General features: G+C 42.3%; 1 protein-coding gene across 5 annotated transcripts in view; it reads right to left on the bottom strand.

Annotated features, from left to right (window-relative positions):
- The window catches only part of ATP13A5 (ATPase 13A5), a 108988-nt gene extending 95501 nt beyond the window's left edge, over positions 1 to 13487 (bottom strand). For 2 of the 5 annotated variants that reach the window (XM_046658259.1, XM_046658262.1), the window contains exon 1: positions 8115 to 8354. In XM_046658259.1, coding sequence (XP_046514215.1) covers positions 8115 to 8174 — 60 coding nt within the window. In that variant the 5' untranslated portion in view covers positions 8175 to 8354. Of the gene's footprint in view, positions 1 to 8114; positions 8358 to 13426 lie in introns of those variants that run through there. The other 3 variants (XM_046658260.1, XM_046658264.1, XM_046658261.1) reach the window with 3 other exon arrangements.
- Between the last annotated feature and the right edge of the window lie 6577 nt (positions 13488 to 20064).

Here is a 20064-nt window from a genome sequence, read left to right as displayed (position 1 = left end):
AGATAATACATGCAAAGAATTTAGTACAGTTTCTGAGACATTTTGAGCATGCAATGTGTGTTAAGATTTAATACTAGCTTGGATAGTGTGCAGTTCAACAAAATTTCAGTAGATCGAAAGTGACTAGTCCTATTGGCCTCATCATGAAGTGATTTGACCACAGGCAATATTCAGAACTAGATGCAATTTGCCAAAACCATAAGTTGTATTTCTAAAATTTCAAAAAAATGGATCCAATGGCTTAAATAGAATTTTTGCTTTTCCCACAGAGTGCAAACTGTCAAAATTGAAGTCAAATACACACCAAAAAGAAAACTGCTTGCCTTTGCAATATGTGAAGCTAGGGGAAAGGCTTTAGGATAAATACCAAATTGATTCAGATATTGACTAGATGTAGTAACTATATACACGAGCATGCGTGCACCCACACACATACAAAGCAGCCCAATCATTCTTCACTCATACAGGAGGTGAACAGCATAATGGACCATCCTTCCTATGATACTTAGGTGATGTGACCTTGTGTATGTTACTTAACTGAGCCTCAATTTCCTTAGTTGTAAAATGGATATCTGAGCGGCTAGCTCAGGGATTAAATGAGAACATACATGAAGTGCCAGCACATAAAGGACACTTTTAAAATTATTTTCCCTTCTTTCTTTCCTTCATAGGTAGCTCTTTCAGTTACCATCAGAGACAGAACGAAGACTAGCCAAATTTTTCAGGAAAGGAGAATTACAGGGTGTACCTTCATCTCAACATGGTTTCTTCCCCAAATTCCCTTTTTGTGGGATCCTCTTAGTCATAGGAACCCATCCCCTGGGATCTCTGCCTGTCTTTGTTCCTGAATTTTCCTTGCATCTGGAGCACTAGCATCTATGCACAACTGGTCTTGTGAACAGGTCCTTTTTAGTTTTTGTAACTCCTTTTATTCTTATCTTCACTGTTCATGTGTTTAGCCATCTAAAATATTTCTTGCACGCCCACCATGCACAGGCACAGTAGTGTGCGATTCAAATTCTTTGGAATAGATATTTTGCGTTACAGTTCACAACACTTTCACTTACTCAAACCAAGATTCTCGCAGAACAAAGTTATAAATTTACTTACTCAACCAAGACATAACATAGATAACTCTCAGTACCACAATTACGCTCTGTGAATGGCAATGCCGGTTTTTGGCTGTATGTGTTAGGCTTTTCTATGGGTGAAAATATTCCAATAGACTTAGAGCAAGCTAGCCTTTTCTGTGTAGACATCAAGCTTTTAGTCCCTTGAATCATGGTCAAGGAGATAATATCTCTGTGCCCCTTTGTGAGGCTAGAATTCACTATGATTCATCTTCCTTTTTTTTTTTCAAAGGACAATCACAGCACCAAGTTTCTATTCAGGGTTCACAATCTCCCCTTTGTTGTCTTTATCTGGACATGCCAAATTGTGTTCCTTTATGTGTCAGATAGGAGGACTTTCTTAAAACTCTGCTCTCTTATCTCTACCTCTGCCGTGTTTCAAGGTTCTTTTCTTTACTGTTAGGATAATATTGTCTCTAGTTAACGGATCATGTTAGTCAGGTCATTATTCCTCAATCCTCTATTACTAGCTTGGTTTGGCCACATGTAGCAATTTGTGTTAGTTATCACTAACTACTAAGCATTGCTAATTATAGTTTCATATAGTTTGCCCTGCATTCTGCCATGGAGTGCCCTTTGAGTAGGGATAAAGTATGTGGAGTCTCTTTCACTTTTGTGTACATTTGACAAGGAGAAGTAATCTTTCTTGAGCAGTTACTTAGGTGCCATTCAATCCTCATAGCCACCCTACGAAATAGGCATGATTATTTATTAAAATAGGTGCTATTATTAATAATATTTATAAATTATTATGTGTAGATCAAAGAAACTGGGTCTTGAAGATGTTCAAAATAATTATTGAAATAGTTCGACCCAGTCTTTAGGGGTGTGAACCAAAACCCAATACCAAGGAGAGGAACTTATTATCACTGTCAGCTCCAGGCATCCCCGTAAAGCCACCCAAAAGGACTTTCTGAAGTAAAAGTGCAACTGAGGAGCCTTGTATGATGACGCTAATGGTGAGAGAGGAGTGAGTGTGGATCAAAAGGTAATGCGATTCATGGGCTAATTAGCAGGGACAATTTCTGGAACTAGAATTTGCCCTAGATCAAGGACATGGGGCAACATGGCATGTTCTGTTAAAGTTTATTCACGAACAAGAGCATCACTGAACAAGAGGGATATCTCAGAGATTATTTGGTTCAAATTCCTCTCTTGGAAAAAATAGCTGTACGCCAACCTCACAGATGAGCATCGATTGTCTGCTTAAGATAGGCCACCCGTAACTCACAGGCCGACCTTCTCCTGTTGGATCGCTGTGACAGAGGCCCCCATTCTCTTGTTTGTTGTCAGCCAGAAGCTACTCTCAGTTCTCAGAGACCTCTCAGAGTTCCTTGCCGCATTGAACCTTCCATCTTCACAAACGCAACAAAAAAGCTCCCTTGCATCAAATCCCTCTCTTTCTTTAAATCTCTGACTTCATGCAGGGCCCAGTCTCTTCTCTGGGCTCACCTGATTAGCTCGGGCCCATCCAGACAATCTCCCTTATCTTAACTCAGCTGAGTCCATGTTGATTACATCTGTGTAATCACTTTTTGCCATACAATCTAACGTAATCGCAGGAATTATAGCTCATGATATATGCAAGTTCCACTCACACTCAACTGGAGGGGATTATACAAGGGCAAAGGTCATTGGAGGGGTGTTGTGTTAGGATTCTGCCACCAGAGATGGTTAGGAAGTTCTTCCATAAGGAAAATAAATCTAGCGGGAATCTGCCAACCTCTACTGTTCCCCACGTCAGCCACTCAACTGTGGGAAAACAACTGTCATGATTGTTCTTTGGGGAATTATTTCCAGCATCTTATAAACAGTATTTATTTGCGACATGCAGATATTCCTCCAAACACACTATACTTCTTGTGTGAATCTTAGAGTTAAGTGGAACTCCCTAGGGGTTTCCTAAATAATACAGATTATAGCAGGACTGTTACTTCTTCTATCATGCAGAACAGACTTCTATTAAGACAGCCAAAGACTAATTTTTTTATGGCTATATCACATTGGCAACTAAAATTCATTCACAACCAGATAAAGCTCTTCAATTACTTTCTCATGCGTGGCTACTAAGCCTGAGCATTGACACCCTCACCTTATGTTTTTATGACTTAAAACAAAATCTCGACACTGAGGCCTGTTACCTGCATTTTCCCAGGTTCTCTCCTACAATCCCACTGAGAAAACTTGTTGAGTCTTGATTCTGTCGCCTATATTGTTATCTCTCCCTCATAGCCAGGTGAATGCTGAAGATTAGATAAACCAGACTTCAAACAAGCTGTTCATATAAATGTTGATGGAGGACAGGAGAGAACCAAGAGGCCCTACTTTTTAATTTTCAGTTTTAATCCTTTGAGTTGTTTTTCAGTCCTTTAACGGAAGATGAGGAATACATGACGTTGTTTAAAATAATTTTCACATATGATTTGTTTTTATAATGGTAAACCTCAAACAATTTTCACTCTCCAAGTTTAGTTTGAAAAAGGGGAAATGTTCTCAACATCAATTTCACTTAATACAAGTATTCCTGCATTTTTCAAACTGCACATCATAACTCCTGACTCCTTGGATGCAAATGAACCCTTTATATTTTCAGAGCGCTTTCAAGATTTCATATGTGACCCTTGCAAACCTTGTGAGTCAGAAGGGGTAAGTGATGTTGCTCTCAGGCAACTAGCAAGGTCTGAAAAGGTGCCCACAACCACACAGTTAGCAGCAGACCCCTTAAAGCCCGGAGTTTCTGTCTTCCAGGGCTCTTCCACTATTTCCTAGAAAAAAGTTACCATGAATTGAAGTTGATGCAGGGTTGGCGAGCTGAAGAGTCGAAAGAAAGATTTCTTGGACTCTCAAGGTCTGTCAGTAGTGCTCTTTTATTTAGAGAATACTGTGGAATAGCATGGGGACAGGACCCATGGGCAGTAAAGAGCTGCTGCAAACGTGGGTTGAGGGTAGGGCTAAAGTTAAGGCATAGGTACGTAAGTTATCTCTTTACAAAACAAAGGAAAGTATGTGTAAAACGAGTTGTTAAAACGGTATCAGTGCTGGTAGGGTCGGTTATTGGGTGGTCCTATAACTTTTAGATAAGAATCAAACCGGATTAAGTAAATGGCAGAAGCCATCACCTTAAATATTATCCTCAGCAAAAGACAAAGGAGGATGTTAAAGGGGGGAGGGGTCAGTTACATGAGGTTACCAGATAAGCACAATAAACAAGATTTAAGTCCTTGCTGTCCCCATTAAGAGTTTCTAGAAATAAGGTCATCCCCCTTCCTCCTGGTGCAGAGAGGGAGACACCCCCACAGATGGAGACTTCCTTCACAAATGCAAATGTCTCTCATCAAAGGGCAAGCAAATTCCACTCCTCAGAGCCTCCTTCCCATCTGCAGTTTTTAAAAGTAACCAGTCTAAAATAATCCTCATCAAAGTGCTCTCCTATCAAGCCTGTATCCTCCACACCAACCAGCCATTTTGCCTTCTGAGGCTCTGCTCCCACTTGTAATTTTGACACTTAGTTGGGGGGTATTTGTACAGAGCGGGAGCACCAATAGGATGGATGGGCTTTGCCACTGACATGAATAAAGCAGCATTTGTGTCAAGACTATCTCCAGAAAGTAAATGCAGCAAGTGTGGCCAGAGAGGACACCGAAACAGAGGCTGACGTGCACATGTGTGCCTCCCGATATGCCTTACTGAGAAGAGATATGATGACTTTTTCCCTCCCCAGAAAGGTAATAATGAGAAAACCACAGCTGTCACTCACTGAGAACATTCCAATCCTTCCTGTGGTGGTTCCATGAGACAGTAGTCATGAGAGAATCGGCACACACACACACAGGAAGGAGTCCATGGATCTGTAAGTGTGGGAAGTAGAGCCCACTGTAATGCCCCTCTTAGAAATTCACAAAGATTCATAATATACTAAAGGCTCTGAGAGACTCTGCTGTTATCTGCTTACCTGTTTCACCTAGTATTTCTCAAACCTTCTGGATAGGGAGAAAAAGGAGACTTTTTATATAACACCTATTAACAATATTATTCTACAGAAAATACTTTTAGAAAGGCTTCATTACCTCATTTGATCTTCACCATGACTCCAAATGGTAGATATTACTATCCCCATTTTACAAATGACTCAACGAGGTTAAATCACTTGACCAACAGGATGAGAATTTAAACCCGGGTCTGCTTGAGACCAAGTCCCATTCCATCAGGCACTGAGCTATACAGCCTGAGGGCTCCAGGCTCATTTTAGGTCTGATGTTGTGAAGGATCCTGAGGGCTATTTGTGAAGCTGTGGGTCCTGAAAGGACCTTAAGAGAAGATAAGAAAAGCTGACCATGAATGGAGGGGCTGATGAAACACTTGGGCAGGGCAAAGTTTTAGAAAAAAGACTAGCGAAGGAAAAGGAGACTATTTGAGCTGGGTATTGGTGGAGAGGGTGAGGAGTAGGAGGGAGGAGGTTTGGAAGGACAATAAAGGCCTGGACAGTGAAGGTATCTATCGCAGGAGCTGTTGTGAGGGTGACATGAAGTACTGTTTCTCAAGGGCCCAGCACAGTGAGTGTAAGCTGCTCCCTACTCCTGGAGGTGTTGGGACCAGAGAACAGGGGACAGGAATGACAACAAGATTCAACTCTGGGGGCTAATGCAATACTTTATATCTGTGCTGAGCTCAGTAAAATGGCCCAAGACCGTTCTTCAGTAATTTCCTAGGCAATCCCCACCCACTCAGGTCCTTCGTGGGTGTTTGATGGAAAGAATTTGTTATTTGCCTCAACAGTGTATAGTTTCTACCTCAAATCCTCTCAAGCAATCACAAGTGGTGGTTCACTTGAAGTGACGAATGCCCAGTAGAAGGCAGAGTGGGCCATGGGGACCCTTCGGGAAAGAAAGGAAGAGCAAGTGGGGACAGGTTGTAAAAGTCACAGCCTAACAGTCCCTAAGGCTGGGACTAGACCAGGCCTAGATTTAGTTTGGCCTACTACGATGTTAAAAAAAAGGAATTTGTTTCCAAAATTTATAAGAAGGCTATTTCACGTAAGCATACAGATTTCTGGCTTCCCTTTCAAACTCTAAAGACAGCCCTGGGCCTGTTCACTTGAAGGACGGAAGATCCTTGGAGCTAGGAAACAGCTTCCTCTTCAGCCTGTGTACCTAGATGACTCCTGTCAGCCAGGCCTACCTAACTCAAGTTTCCTGATCCGCCTGCCCAGGTAGAATTTGTATCTGTGCTCTCTTTCCACAAGGGTAAGATTAATAAGCGTAGTGAGATGCATAATAAAGCTTTTTGGTGGATGTCTCTAGAAGTGTTTGATTACCAGTAAAAAAAGAAGGAAACTGTGATGCCTGGCCTGTTATTTAATCTTTTGATACCCATGCCCCCTCTGTGATTAAGAAAATTAAAATACCAGGCTATAAAACTTTACAAACACAGCACCTAGTGACACAAAAATAAAGAGCAACCAAAGATTTTCATGAACACTCATCTACTTATTGAAAAAACATTCAAACTGGCACAGAGTTGTTCGGCAGTGTACACAGGTGATAGATTTTAATTCTTTGAATCCCTTCAGTCTGAAGATGTTAAAGCTCTGTACCATTATCAAGATCAGCGTGGTACAATGATGTAAGCCACTGACGTGAGCCACGCTTGTAATTCAAAATTTCCTAGCAGCCACATTGAGGAAGTAAAAAGAAGCAGGTGAAATTAATTTTCATAATATATTTTCTTTAACCAACATATCCAAAACATTGTCATTTCAAGTGTAACCAATATAGAAATTATTAATGAGCTATTTTACACTCCTTTTTACTAAGTCTTCAAAATCCTGTGCATATTTTACACTATTGCACATTTCAATTGGGATCGACTATTTTCTAGTGCTCAAAACCCACATGTAGTTAGTGGCTGCCTTATTGGACAGTGCAGGTGTTTATGAAACCACCCACTTTCCTTAGATCAACAAACAAGGGTAGATGGAGAGAGGGCAAGGATGGGTTTCCCTCAGATCTCATAGGGAATGAGGAGGCTAGGCGGGAAACTGGCACCCTTCTGATACATGAACCAGATTTTCTGGGTTCCTTTCCGCCCCCACAGTGCACCCTCTGTGTCCCATCCCCCTCTCTCTTTGTCACCCTTTCTCATTGCCTAACTAGGGACACTATTGCAGTGTGAGCCGCGTGGGGCATGAGGGAGGAAGGAATGGGCTAGATTCCCAGCCTGCCCCTTGCAGCCTGAGGACCTTGAGCAAGTTACTTAACCTCTTTAGTCTCAGATTTCTTTTCTATGAAATAGGATTACTTTCTTCAGGGCTGAGTTCTGAGGCTCAAATCAAATAATAAAGGTCAACTCATCAGCACCAAATAGACACCGTAGGAGTTTTCAAGCGTTTAATAATTATTTTTTAAGATTTATATATGTTTGGTGGAAGAGGCAGCAGGGAAAAAGAATTGGAGAAGTGAGGAGTTTTTGAAAAGATCTGTGCTAAATCCCAGGGCAGCCTCTGTTCCTTCTTCAGGAGTTGGTACTTAAAGCCTCTCTCTGCTTTTACAAGGCGTAACTTCAGCCCAAAGCACTCTGAGCCTGAGTTACGCAGATACACTAAAAACAGAAGAATTTGTTTTTAAAAAAGAAAGAGTTTCAGTTTTTGCCAGAGTTTGTCCAATTACACGGAGACCCAGATAATAAGGGGGGAACCCCTCAATGAGCACATGAGGGAGTGCACCCCAATTACATACTCTGCAAAATGTCTGAGGAGGAATCTTCGCCCGGTCCAACGCATGTGAAGATAGCAAGACACTATCATCTAGCAGATACGTCTTTCTCAGCCCCTGCAGTTTCCCTTGCTATAAGGTAGTGCCCAGGGCTCTCCAGGAGCCTGACCAGACTTAACCTCTCCAGGTCCTAAAGCTGGAACCATCCCCAGAACGCCAGTCCACAGCCTCGGCCGCTTTGAGAAGACTGTAATAAAAACAAGAGAGGACTCACCAGCTCATTCTCCTCTCCTGGGTTGAGCAAAGCCCGATGGTTCTTACTCTTCTCCTCCATCTAAACCAGACCTCTTAGGGTGCTCCCCAGCTAACTCCTTCTGAAAATGTCAAAACCACTGGAGCTTCTGTGAACTCAGCAGACTCATGTCTTGTCATTGCTGTTCTCAGGTGCTTTTAAACCTCTTAGCACACACCTCACCTATTAGACTAACAAAGGAAAAAGGAAATTGTAGCTGCCCCTGATGCAGGAAGGATTAATAATCACTGGAAAAGGCTTGCCAACAAACTGTGACCCGGAGGTGAGAAGGCCGGTTAGTCAATGACGAGTAAGACCTCCAGGGGGAGGCAACCTAAGCCAGGCATCGGTCACCTGGGGGCACAGATGGACACACGATATCGATATCGGGAGCAGGAGGAGCCGTTGCCTGGGAGGCCTTGCCTGCTCTGAGATAAAAATATACGAGCACCACAAAAACATGATAATATCAAAACAGAGGCCGAGGGAAGTCTCCTTGAGAAATCACTAAGAATTCTTGGCATTCGCTAATTACTTCATCCAGAACACCTGTGTATGTTTAACAGCTGTAAGCTATGTATATATTGAAACGCTGGTTATAATAAACTCAGAGTGGCCATCAGCCCTCTCCGCATCTATCCTGATGTGTACATTGGATGGCGACACCGACAGAAATAGTCTCCTGGCCACAGAATTGGTCTGTTAATCTACCTGCTTGTTGCGTTTTTTTTTCTTCCTAGTGTTTACTTGCTGAGCTAGTTGTGAGTGCCTTCAGACTGAAGTTGTCAAACTAGAAAGATGAATAGTTCCACGCGCTGCCTGTAAATGTTTCAGCCAATGAATGGGCATGGCCGCTTTGCCAAAAACCTGAGACAACAGGAGTAACTGGTGAGAAATGAATAGAACCCCTGTGGACTTTGGAAAAGTAATGGGCATACTGGGGGTGACAATGAGAATTGAAAGAAGGGAGGTTAGCTCATGACGAGGATTGTGAGAATCATTTTGGAATCAGAAAAATCAATTCTAAACCCTGTTCTAGTGATGACCCTGGATAAATCACTTAAAATCTGAAGTTTAGGTTTCTAGTACGTAAAATGTCAATAATAATCATAGAGTTGATATGAAGATCTAAGGTGATATTTGTAAAAGGCCAACCCTAGCACCCATCACAACAAGAGATGGATCATCATCATCTTTGTAATCATAATACTAAAAAAGAAGAAAGAAGCTTTTAAAAGTAAATTATAATAATAATAATTTGATTCAGAGACTCAGGCTTCTTCCATCTTGTGGCTCCACCATCTTCAACATGGGGCTTCTGAGGCTGTGATGATTACACGAAAGGGGCCTGCTTGGAGAATAGCTGATGAAGATTTTGATGGACTGCTCCTGTACTTGCACTAGAAGGTTGCCTGGAACTCAGTTACATGACCATACCTAATCCCAAAGTTGACCAGCAAATGTGGTCCAGCTGTGTGTCAGGAAGAAAAGGAAATAAATTTGGTGATCGTCTAGCAGTCGTCCCACACCCACCCTGTGATGATCCTAGTGAGGGGTAAAGAGATGGATCAGATTGGATCTTTGTCCCTAGGGGACTCAGAGTCTGGCAAGAGAGGCAAAACCATTCAGAAGTGACTGCTATACAAGGCAGAAGTGACGAAGCCCTGGGTTATTGCAGACTCGGGGGAGCATACCTGAGAGGCCCTAATGGCAGGTGACAGGAGTGGAGTGGCCTGTGACATCTGATTGAGTAAACTTGCGAGCTCTTTGCAACAACCACAAGGTTGGGAAAAAACTTGAATTTCCATATATGACTAATCCTTCATCTGAAATATGGATTCAAAGATGTGGACGTGCATCCCCTCTTTAATTGCACTCAATCTGTTTATAGGCAGAGCCAACCAACCCTTGCCCCTTCCAACCCTAATTACTGCTGCACCAAAACAGCCCACATGTTCTCACCGGGTGGAACAGAGCAGAGGAAGCTCCCTTTTGGAAACACAAATATGGGCTCTTCAAGGTGAAGGTATGGTTTGCCCATTCCCATTCTCTACCTTAAATTTCTTTTTAGGAGATCAGCAAATTGAGAATTTGGTAAATGTGTCAAAACTTAGAAGTAAAATCGGAACCATCTGGAGGCAAAAAAGAGCCCAGACTGTGAAAGGGGCCTTCTCTTATTACTCCTCAGCTTCTTCCTGTCCTGTTAATTCATTTAGCAAACAGCTTCTAAGCTCTCAGACCAGGGTTAGGACTGAATCGGGGGCAGAAATAAATCCAAAACTAATCCTGCCCTTAGTGTATTCACAGGCTAGTAAAGAAACAGGACGAAAATGGGACTCCCCTATAGGGGAAAAAATGGAACGAGCCAGAGGGGACAGACAGAGAAAAGACTATAAGACAGTGGCTCAGAATCCAGCAACTCAAGGACTTACAAAGGTGTCGAGCCCAGTGGCTTATTCCTCTTTGTGGGGTCACAGAGAGCTTTGAGAATCTGATGAAATTTGTAAATTTTCTCCTCCCAAGAATAAGACACATAAGCACATGTGAAAAAAATTTTACTTACATCAGTTTTTACTTACACCTTATCTGGGCCAATCCCTCCATGTTATAGTTCTTCATTAATTTGTTGAACAAATACTTAGAGAGCACTTACCTGTTATTTTTTTTTCTTTTTGGTGAGGAAGATTGGCCCTGAGCTAACAGCTGTGGCCAATCTTCCTCTTTTTACTTGAGGAAGATTGTCCCTGAGCTAACATTAGTGCCAATTTTCCTCTACTCTGTATGTGAGACACCACCACAGCATGGCTTGATATGCTGTGTATAGGTCCACGCCCAGGATCCAAACCCACAAACCCTGGGCCACCAAAGCCAAGTGTGTGAACCAAACCACTACACCACTGGGCTGCCCCAGCACTTACTTTCTATAAGGCACTGTTCAAGGCATTAGGAGCACAGCAGTGATCAAAGCAGACAAAAGTCCCTGCCCCATGGAGCTGACATTTCAGTGAGGAGAGATGGACAAAACAGGTAAAGAAGCAAAATTCACAGTTGGTCAGATAGCAATATTGCAACAGAGAGAAATAAGGCCAGAAATGTGAACAGGCAATTTCGGGGAGGTCAGGAGTAAGCGGGATTAGGGCAGAAGGGGATGAAGAGTTGCATTTTTTTAATTGAGGTCATATCAGCATATAGTATTGTGTAATTTCAGGTGTACATTATCATATGTCAGTTTCTGTATAGATTGCATCGTGTTCACCACCAATAGTCTAGCTTTCATCCGTCACCATACGTATGTGCCCCTTTACCCCTTTCGTCCTGGCCCCACCCCCCTCCCCTCTGGTAACCACTATCCTGTTCTCCTTATCCATGTGTTTGTTTATCTTCCACATTTGAGTGAAATCATGCAGTGCTTGTCCTTCTCTGTCAGGCTTATTTCACTTAACACAATACCCTCAAGGTCCATCCACGTTGTCACAAATGGGACAATTTTGGGTTTTTTGTGGCTGAGTGATATTCCATTGCATATATATATACCACATCTTCTTTACCCATTCACTCAGTGGGCACTTGGGTTGCTTCCACATCTTGGCTATTGTGAATAATGCTTCAGTGAACATAGGGGTGCATAAGTCTTTTCAAATTGTTGATTTCACATTCTTTGGATAAATACCTAGTAGTGGGATAGCTGGGTCATACGGTATTTCTAATTTTAATTTTTTGAGAACTCTTCATACTGTTTTCACTAATGGCTGCACCAGTTTGCATTCCCACCAGCAGTGTATGAGGGTTCCCTTTTCTCCACATCTTCTCCAACACTTGTTATTTCTTGTCTTGTTAATTATAGACATTCTGATGGGTGTGAGCTGATATCTCATTATAGTTTTGACTTGCATTTCCCTAATAATTAGTGATGTTGAACATCTTGGGCAAAAATATTTGCAAACCATATATCTGCTAAGGGGTTAATTTCCACAATAGATAAAGAACTCATACAACTCAACAACAAAAAAAGAACTACTCAATCAAAAGATGGGCAAAGGCTATGAACAGACATTTTTCCAAAGAAGATATACAGATGGCCAACAGGCACATGAAAAGGAGTTGCATTTTAAATGAAGTCGTCAAGCAAGGTACTACAAACAAGGTGACGTTCGAGCTAAGGCGTGTGACTACCTGGGAAAGAGGATTCCAGGCAAAGGGAATAGCAAATATAGAAACCCTGAAGTTGTGGGCCAGGAAGGAAGCCAGTGTGCCCAGGGCAGTCTGTGCAAGGGAGAAAGTCGTGGGATCTGAGGCAGAGAGACAGAGGTGTAGTCCCAGAGTATTTGGCACCCAGAGCAAATCATTCTTTATATCTCCTCCTCTATATGACAATTCTTTTTCAATTTAACAACAATAGCTAGAAAACAAACATGGACACTAAAATGGTCTTTTAATTGGTTTTTGTATGCATAATAGTGCAGGTAAAAAGAATTTTAAAAATAAAGAATAAAATATATGCTACTGTACATAAAGGAAGAAGTAATGGATTACTACTTTTTAATTATATTAAGGTATTTTTACAAAAGGAGAAAACATGTCATACATTGTAATTAATAGTAACATTGCAGTGACTAATAAATGAATTTTAATAAAATCAAAAGAATTGCAAAAGGTAAACTTGGGCAATTATCAAATTGTTCTACTGATGTAACCCTTTATTTTTTGACCTATTCTTCAGTTTTAAAATAAACAATTAAAAATGTGAAAATAAAAATAAGTTTCAACTTTGAAGATATTATTCAAATTCAGTAAGATATTTCAAGTATGAACTAAAATTTGCACTTACCATACACAGATATTTCAACTGACAACGTGCACTCTGTTTTACTCTTTTTAGGAAGAAAAAACTACAAAACTAAATTGGAGCCAGGGGATGGAAATCTGAACTGTCTAGCCAAGGAATTAGATTTTATATGGTTGGTAGGAAGCATCCCTTGGAGGTGTAATAGTAGCTCCTTGCCAGTGTCTTCAGCTCCTCTCAATTCAATTCTGCACATGCTTGTGAAAAGCTGCCATATACAAAGCACTGTCCTAGGTCCTAACATGAGAATCCAGAGATGAATGACGCCTGGACCCTGCCCTTGAGCTCAGTCTACTGTACCCATGCTCTGGAATCTAATCTTCCGTATTCTCTACTTTCCTCCAGCTGCTCTTGTGACCCACCTCATCACAAAAGGGATTTGACAAGCTCATCTCTCATTGACAGGTTCAGGTTCAGTTTGTCACTGATACGTAAACCGTTCATTGCTTACCTGGATCCTTTGAAACATCTTCCTCCTATAGAAACAGAATGGTTCAGAATCTGGTGGCAGAAGTTATGATGTTTGAAAGTGAGTGATTGTTGGAACATCTGAACTTGTGATAATAAACAAGGGCACCCAGGGACTTCTGATAAGAGCCTGTGAAGCAAAAGCAAACAAATATTCCACCTCACCCACTTACGGCTGATCAGTGAGGAAAAGGCTCCTCTCCCTTCTGCTAAGGACTTTTCTCTGGGGCCCTCATTGCTGCTCCTATGCTGGGCATGGCCACCCCTCCAGCTACCTTCCATAGGGCCAGCTCTTCCACGGCCCCATGGGAGTCAAGTACCAGAACTTGGATCAAATCCTAGCCTCTACTTGGTCTTTATTGTAAAATTAGCTGTATATATTGCAGATACTGTAATTTGGTGTCAGTCACTGAAGCAAATATTCTTTTTTATTTAATTGCTTCTATTTGGGATTTAAAAGATAGTACCTCTTTAGTCAAGTAGCAATTGATCTACTCTATCATGGAGTCAATTCTATTTTTCTAATGCTTTATATACCCCAGGCTTGATGGCTCTCACTGCCCTTGGTTCCACCAACGTTGCTTTGGACAATTCCCATAGCATTTTATACATAAGTCAATAATGGCTCTTATCACCCTCAAGGGAAAGAACCATTCATCTTCAAATTTAAGCATTTTGCTCAGGGAATGGCAGGTATGGTAGGTGCTCAATAAATATCTTGTAAATGAATAAATCGCCCTTTCCCCACCCAGAGAGTCAGCTTGACAATATTCTGTTTTTCAGATTAGGTGGATGCTTACAGAGTGTTTTCTTTCAGTCAGGGGCAGAGTGGAACATAGACTATGGAAGATATTGTCTGTGGTCTGTTTGGATCCCCTTGGCTGCCTTCGATGCTTCCACAGACATTTGTGTGTTTTCTTCTTTTTTTAATTTAATTTAGTTTTATTTTTAATTGCAGTAACATTGGATTATAACATTATATAGCTTTTAGATGTCTGTTTAATTTAATATTCTGGAGGGCTTCCCAGATGACTGGCCACAATAGCAAATCTACACAGACTACCAGTTGCACAGCTTGTTGGCCAAGCCTAGTAAATGCCAATGAAAATGATTGTCAAGTGTTAACCATGTTTGTCAGGTGAGTCACCAATCCGAATCAGACTAGTGGCCAAAAGGACGCCCAGTGATGTCAGATGAATACCTTGGTGAACACTAAACTCACATCTCTGCTCCCCTCACTGCTACTAAAAAGGCTGGTGACCGTCAAGACTGGTGAAGGATGCTGAACGAAAAAGCAATGGCAATCCTGAAATTGGTGTCGTCTCTGCTCAAAGAACAGGGGTTCAGTTACACTTATCAATCCAAGAGGCTTCCCTAGGAAGAGAACAGCTGGGATGAGGTGGGATGATTGAAAAGATAGGGAATGGACTTAGGCGTTCTGGAGTGAACTGGATTCCAAGATCTATCCTAAGGAGAATATAAACCCCTAAAGTGATGTCCTAAAGCAAACTGATTTCTTACTAATCAATTCCAGTTGATCTAAGCCTGTTGGAGAGGAGAGGATTCCTTTGAGATATTCAGACCTCGGCCTGGTCCAGGATTGGTTCTTCTTCCCCTCCCCCCCCCCACGCCCATATCGGAAGGGTGGATTAGATTGAATATCTTAAGGAATGGAATTTTCATGTAAATTTTCAACTAGCTTCAAGAATACAAGATATTAAACACCGTTCTAATGTTTTTGCCTTTGGCTCATGGCAATGCTTTCCCCACTGAACTTGGTCAGCAGGCGATTGTTTTGTCAAGAATAGAGTACTTAGAGCTCTAACAAGGAGCGGGGATAAATGGGTTCGTCTCAAGGAAGAGAAGTCCATCAGCAGGGTTTCTTCCCACCAGGGATTGCTTTTATAATATGGAGTAGAGGATGCACAGTGACAAACACAGCATTTCCAAAGAAGATATACCACAAGATGGTCTCTCATCACTGCAGGAGTTGACAGGAAAAATGGAAAGTGAGTCTCTATGGGGACAACTGCAAGATAGCACATTTAGGGAAAACTAATCTAAGTTATTCTTTTAGAATTATAGTTCCTAAACCTGATTCATCATCAGAATTTCCTGGAGAGCTTGAAAAAGACACAGTTTACCAGGTCCTATTCCAGAAATTCTAATTGAGAATGTCTGAGTTTGGGCTCAGGACATTATTTCTAATAAGCTCTTGGGGATTTTCAGAATGGGTCAAGTTTGAGTACCATGTTCCCAAAAGAAGCCTATGAATTGCATATTCTATCCCCTGGGGAGAGTGGGCCAACATGTGACGTGACAGCAAAAAGACCAACTAAACACTACTGCCGAATAGTCTGACTCTGGACTGTTTAATCTAGGTCTTTGCATCTCCCTGGAGATCTTGAAGACTTGAAATCATCAAAGAAGGGCTAATTTTTTTTTTTTTTTTTTTTAAAGATTTTATTTTTTCCTTTTTCTCCCCAAAGCCCCCCGGTACATAGTTGTGTATTCTTCGTTGTGGGTTCTTCTAGTTGTGGCATGTGGGACGCTGCCTCAGCGTGGTCTGATGAGCAGTGCCATGTCCGCGCCCAGGATTCGAACTAACGAAACACTGGGCCGCCTGCTGCGGAGTGCGCGAACTTAACCACTCGGCCACGGGGCCAGCCCCAAAGAAGGGCTAATTTAAAACAAGCAATCCTTCAGGATGGTCCAGTGGTGGGATGAGAAGGGCTGTGAAATGAGATCTAAAAAGAAAGTTGACTCTTTTGAGGTGGGAGTAATTGATCCTGGGAACAAAGGCTAATGGTAGGTCACTCAGTATCTTGTTTTAAATAAATAAGACTGGAAAGAATAAATAAAAACGAATGTTAAACAACTAGTAAATCATGGGCAAGTACATTTTAATTAAAATATAATTCTATTCCTTCAATTCCTAGAAGTTTGGAGTGTGTTCATTAATTCATTCATTCTTCACTCACGCATTCGCTGATTTACTCTTTTACCGATTCATACAACACATTAAGTAGCTACACTGTGTGCAAGGACAAGACTTCAGGATCCTCCTTAAAGCTTGAGAGATGAGGGGAAAGAAATTATGTGCCACATCTCTTTTGGTTTTGGTAGTTATGATTGAGGTAATAAATAATATCCCCGTGCCAATAGTTAAGGGAACTAAGATGTAGACATCGTGATTAATTTGCTCGAAATCACAAATCAGAGAAGTCTGGATTAGAACTCAGACTTATCTGACTCCTAAGCTTATACTCTTAACTGCTAAATGCCAGTGCCCAAAGAGACACTTTTGAGATTGAACTTTATCTATCTAAGTGTTCTATGTCCCCTACTGATGTGGTCAGACACGGGGTACTGGTCGAGAGTCCATGATTTCAGCTGGGGTGGCGGCTCCTGTGCGCCCATAGGCCAGCTCTGCCTTTACACAGGCTCCAGGTGCAGGCCCAGACTCCGGCAGGCCTGAGCCATCCACCCAGTCCTGGGGTACCTGTGAATCTTCCCAGATGCTCTGCTAGGCTGAGGTGTGGGCAGATACAAAAATTTGGCTTTTCCCAAGTAGGATTCTTGGCATCCAGACAAAATCAGATTCTGGGATCCACCCAGGGAGAATCCAAACCTATAAAATTGTGCCCAGATCAAACCAGTTTCCAATTAGCCATGGATTATGACTGAATTCTTGAAGCTATTTAAGCCTTAATCAAATTCTTAGGGCTAACCTTAGGCTGAGTCAAGAGAGAACTGGCTCAACTTTCTGGGAAGAGCATCCAACCAGCTATCAAGTCACCTCATCCTGTACTTTGCTCAATTCCCAAGCAGACCAAGAACAAAGAGTGACCTTCGAGCTCTGCAGTGCTTTCTCAGAGTGCTTTCCCCTAAGTGGTTCTGCATGGATTTCACCAAATGGGCATTCACCTAATGGGAAGGAATCCTTCCTATCTTCATAGCCTATGTTTCTCTAGTCACATAAACCTGGGACAGCCGTTAAAAGCAGGATGACAAGAGCCCCACCACTCTGAAGTCCCTCCTGAGTCATTGAGAAGGGCCACAGAAGCCCCTTGCACGTGATGCTGCCTGCAAGGCTCCTGGTTACTCCCTGTCCTCCCCTCCCCCAATTTGTGTTGGCTGTATGGACCATCGCCCACCACTCTCAGATGATCTCTGCCACCCTTATGAGGCTTCTGACCCTAAAATTGGTTGCAAGGGACCCCAGGCTTCTGTGATTGCACAGCCATTCTGTGCTACCCCAGGCCATTCTCCGTCTCCCTTAGCCACTTTCTATATATCTCCCTTAGCCATTTGGAGACATGCTCAGACTGTTTATGTCACTATGTGTCTCTGTATGATACCATCAGCCACTAGCAACATGCATCTTCTACCTGTGCTCTCACAGTCACATCACTGCCAGGTGACAGAGGCCGCAGGTAGATTCCCTTTGCTCTGCTTTTTTTACACTCTGACGCCAGTCCACAGAGTGGGCGCCTCCCTCTCTCTTTCTATCTTCGTCTCTATTTCTCTGTTCATCACAGCTTGCTCTCCCTCAGGCCCTTGCAAAAGTCCCTAAAGGTAGGGTGAAACCAGAGAACAGATTGAGAAACGTACACCCAGTTGTACTCAAACTTTGCCCCTGTCCTCTAATATCCAATATTTGGTTTTTAAACAAGTTTACTTGCCTCAATCTTCTCTTCCCTTAGGTTGAGTATCTTCCTAGGAGAGTCTTTGCCCTCATGTATAAACAAGCCTCTAGCATCCTCTCTATATTGAGATGGTCCATGCATCATATACCTAGCCCTTCTAATTCCATGGCACACCTCCACATGCCCACCATATAAATGGACAACCAAACTTATTAAGCACAACGTTGGAATCACTATACTTTGTACTTTTGGTTGTTTTTATTCATAGTCCTCTTGTTTTACTTAAGCTTTGTACTGAATGGAAACAGATGTTCACAGACAAAGGGGGAGAAATAGATCAACAAAATCTCCCAGGGATTATATTTTTGTATTCAATCATGCCATAGCTGCTTGCTGAGCTCAACCATGGCCCCCATGCTAGGTGCAGAGTGAGAAGATGAGATGAATCAGGCTTGGTCCCTACCCACAAAGAATGTGCTCTCTAGTTAAAGTGGGGCTGGAAGAAGTTGAAATACTACAGGACCATAATCCAAGGTAAAAAGATCCGCATGCCACACAAAGGATGGGTATGTAGTAGGTTGGGTGTGAAGATAAATCTCTCTTCTGGCATGGCAGATCAGTGACAGCCTAATTGGATTTGAGAAATGGGTAGGATTTGGATGTGTGAAGATAAAGAGTAAGAATTATTGATGCTCTAAAAGAGAAAACAGCATGAACAATGTATTAGGGTGGGAAAGTAAGTAATATATGCTGGGAATAAGTCAGTTACGGAATGCTAGTAATAACAAGTGAGTTACGGAATTCTGGGAATAATAGTTTGCTGCATTATAGAGTACAAGAAGAAGAACTGCCTGAGATGAGATCTGATGGGGCCAGTGCAAAAGGCCTTGAATTCCTTACTAAGCAATGTGTACTTTATTTGGTAGATAATTTAGACTACAAAGGGTTTCTGATCATTGATGTGAGTGATCAGAGTTGGGCAATAGTATTCATAGAGACCTTGAGAAGCAAAAATAGAAGAGATACCTCAGCCGAGGAGACCAGTTAAGAGATTCTTATAATCATGCAGGTGGTGGCCAAGCACCTGGAGGAGAGGAGGTTCTGCATGAGAGACAGCCAAGAGAGAGGGCAGGGAGCTAGGAATTGATGGGAGGAGGGACAGGTCGGGACTCCTCGTTGCACACCTGTGTTTGTGGTTACGACAGTAAAAGTCCTCACTCACCCACAAAGCCTTCTTGATATCACACAGAGACATCATGTTTGGCTTGCAATACAATGTGAGTGGTGCTGCAGTTGAGACGTGCCGTGCATAATGCTTGCAACGTGTGTGAGACCTTTCGACAACACAGTCACCCTCATCCACAACATCAAACTCAACAGAGTTTCCATAGTCGCTATGTGGGCAGCCTTTGTCACAGGCCAGTGCTTCAACAGATTTTTCACAGAATTGAAACACTAAGGGGAGAGAGTCAGGAGGAGATAGCAAGGAAATAGAGCTGGGAGAATCTAGATGACCACTTGAGTGCTGTTCACTCAACCATGGACACTGCCCTGCAACACCCTACATTCTTTTTCCCAGTGGATTAGCTGATCTGATTAGCAGAATCTGGCTAGGAGTGAAGAACATGAAAGAGTTGATTGGAAAGTCAGTGGACTTGGATGTTAGACTCAGGTCACCCATTTGACCTGAAGGAGAAAGAGTCAGCCATGAGGGTGGGGGTTGGTGGGGGAGCATCCAAGGCAGAAAGGATGGTGCAAACGTCTTCCTGAGGAAGGAATAAGCCCGTGTGTTTGAGAAGGCCAGCGTGGCTCGCCTCTAAGACTCTCTCAACAGCTCCTGAAGAGGTGTGTTTTGTTGTTGTTATTTGCGTGTTTGTTTAATTTTGAAGGAAGTCATTTTGCTGATAAAGTTTAGAGAGTCATTTTAACAAGTCTAATGGAAACCAAAGGTCAGACAGAATGTTGCATGGCA

This window comes from Equus quagga, chromosome 4 (genome assembly GCF_021613505.1).
Source record: "Equus quagga isolate Etosha38 chromosome 4, UCLA_HA_Equagga_1.0, whole genome shotgun sequence".
Lineage (NCBI taxonomy): Eukaryota > Metazoa > Chordata > Mammalia > Perissodactyla > Equidae > Equus > Equus quagga.
The sequence above is the reverse complement of the archived record's forward strand: the minus strand, read 5'-3'. Positions and strand labels throughout refer to the sequence as shown.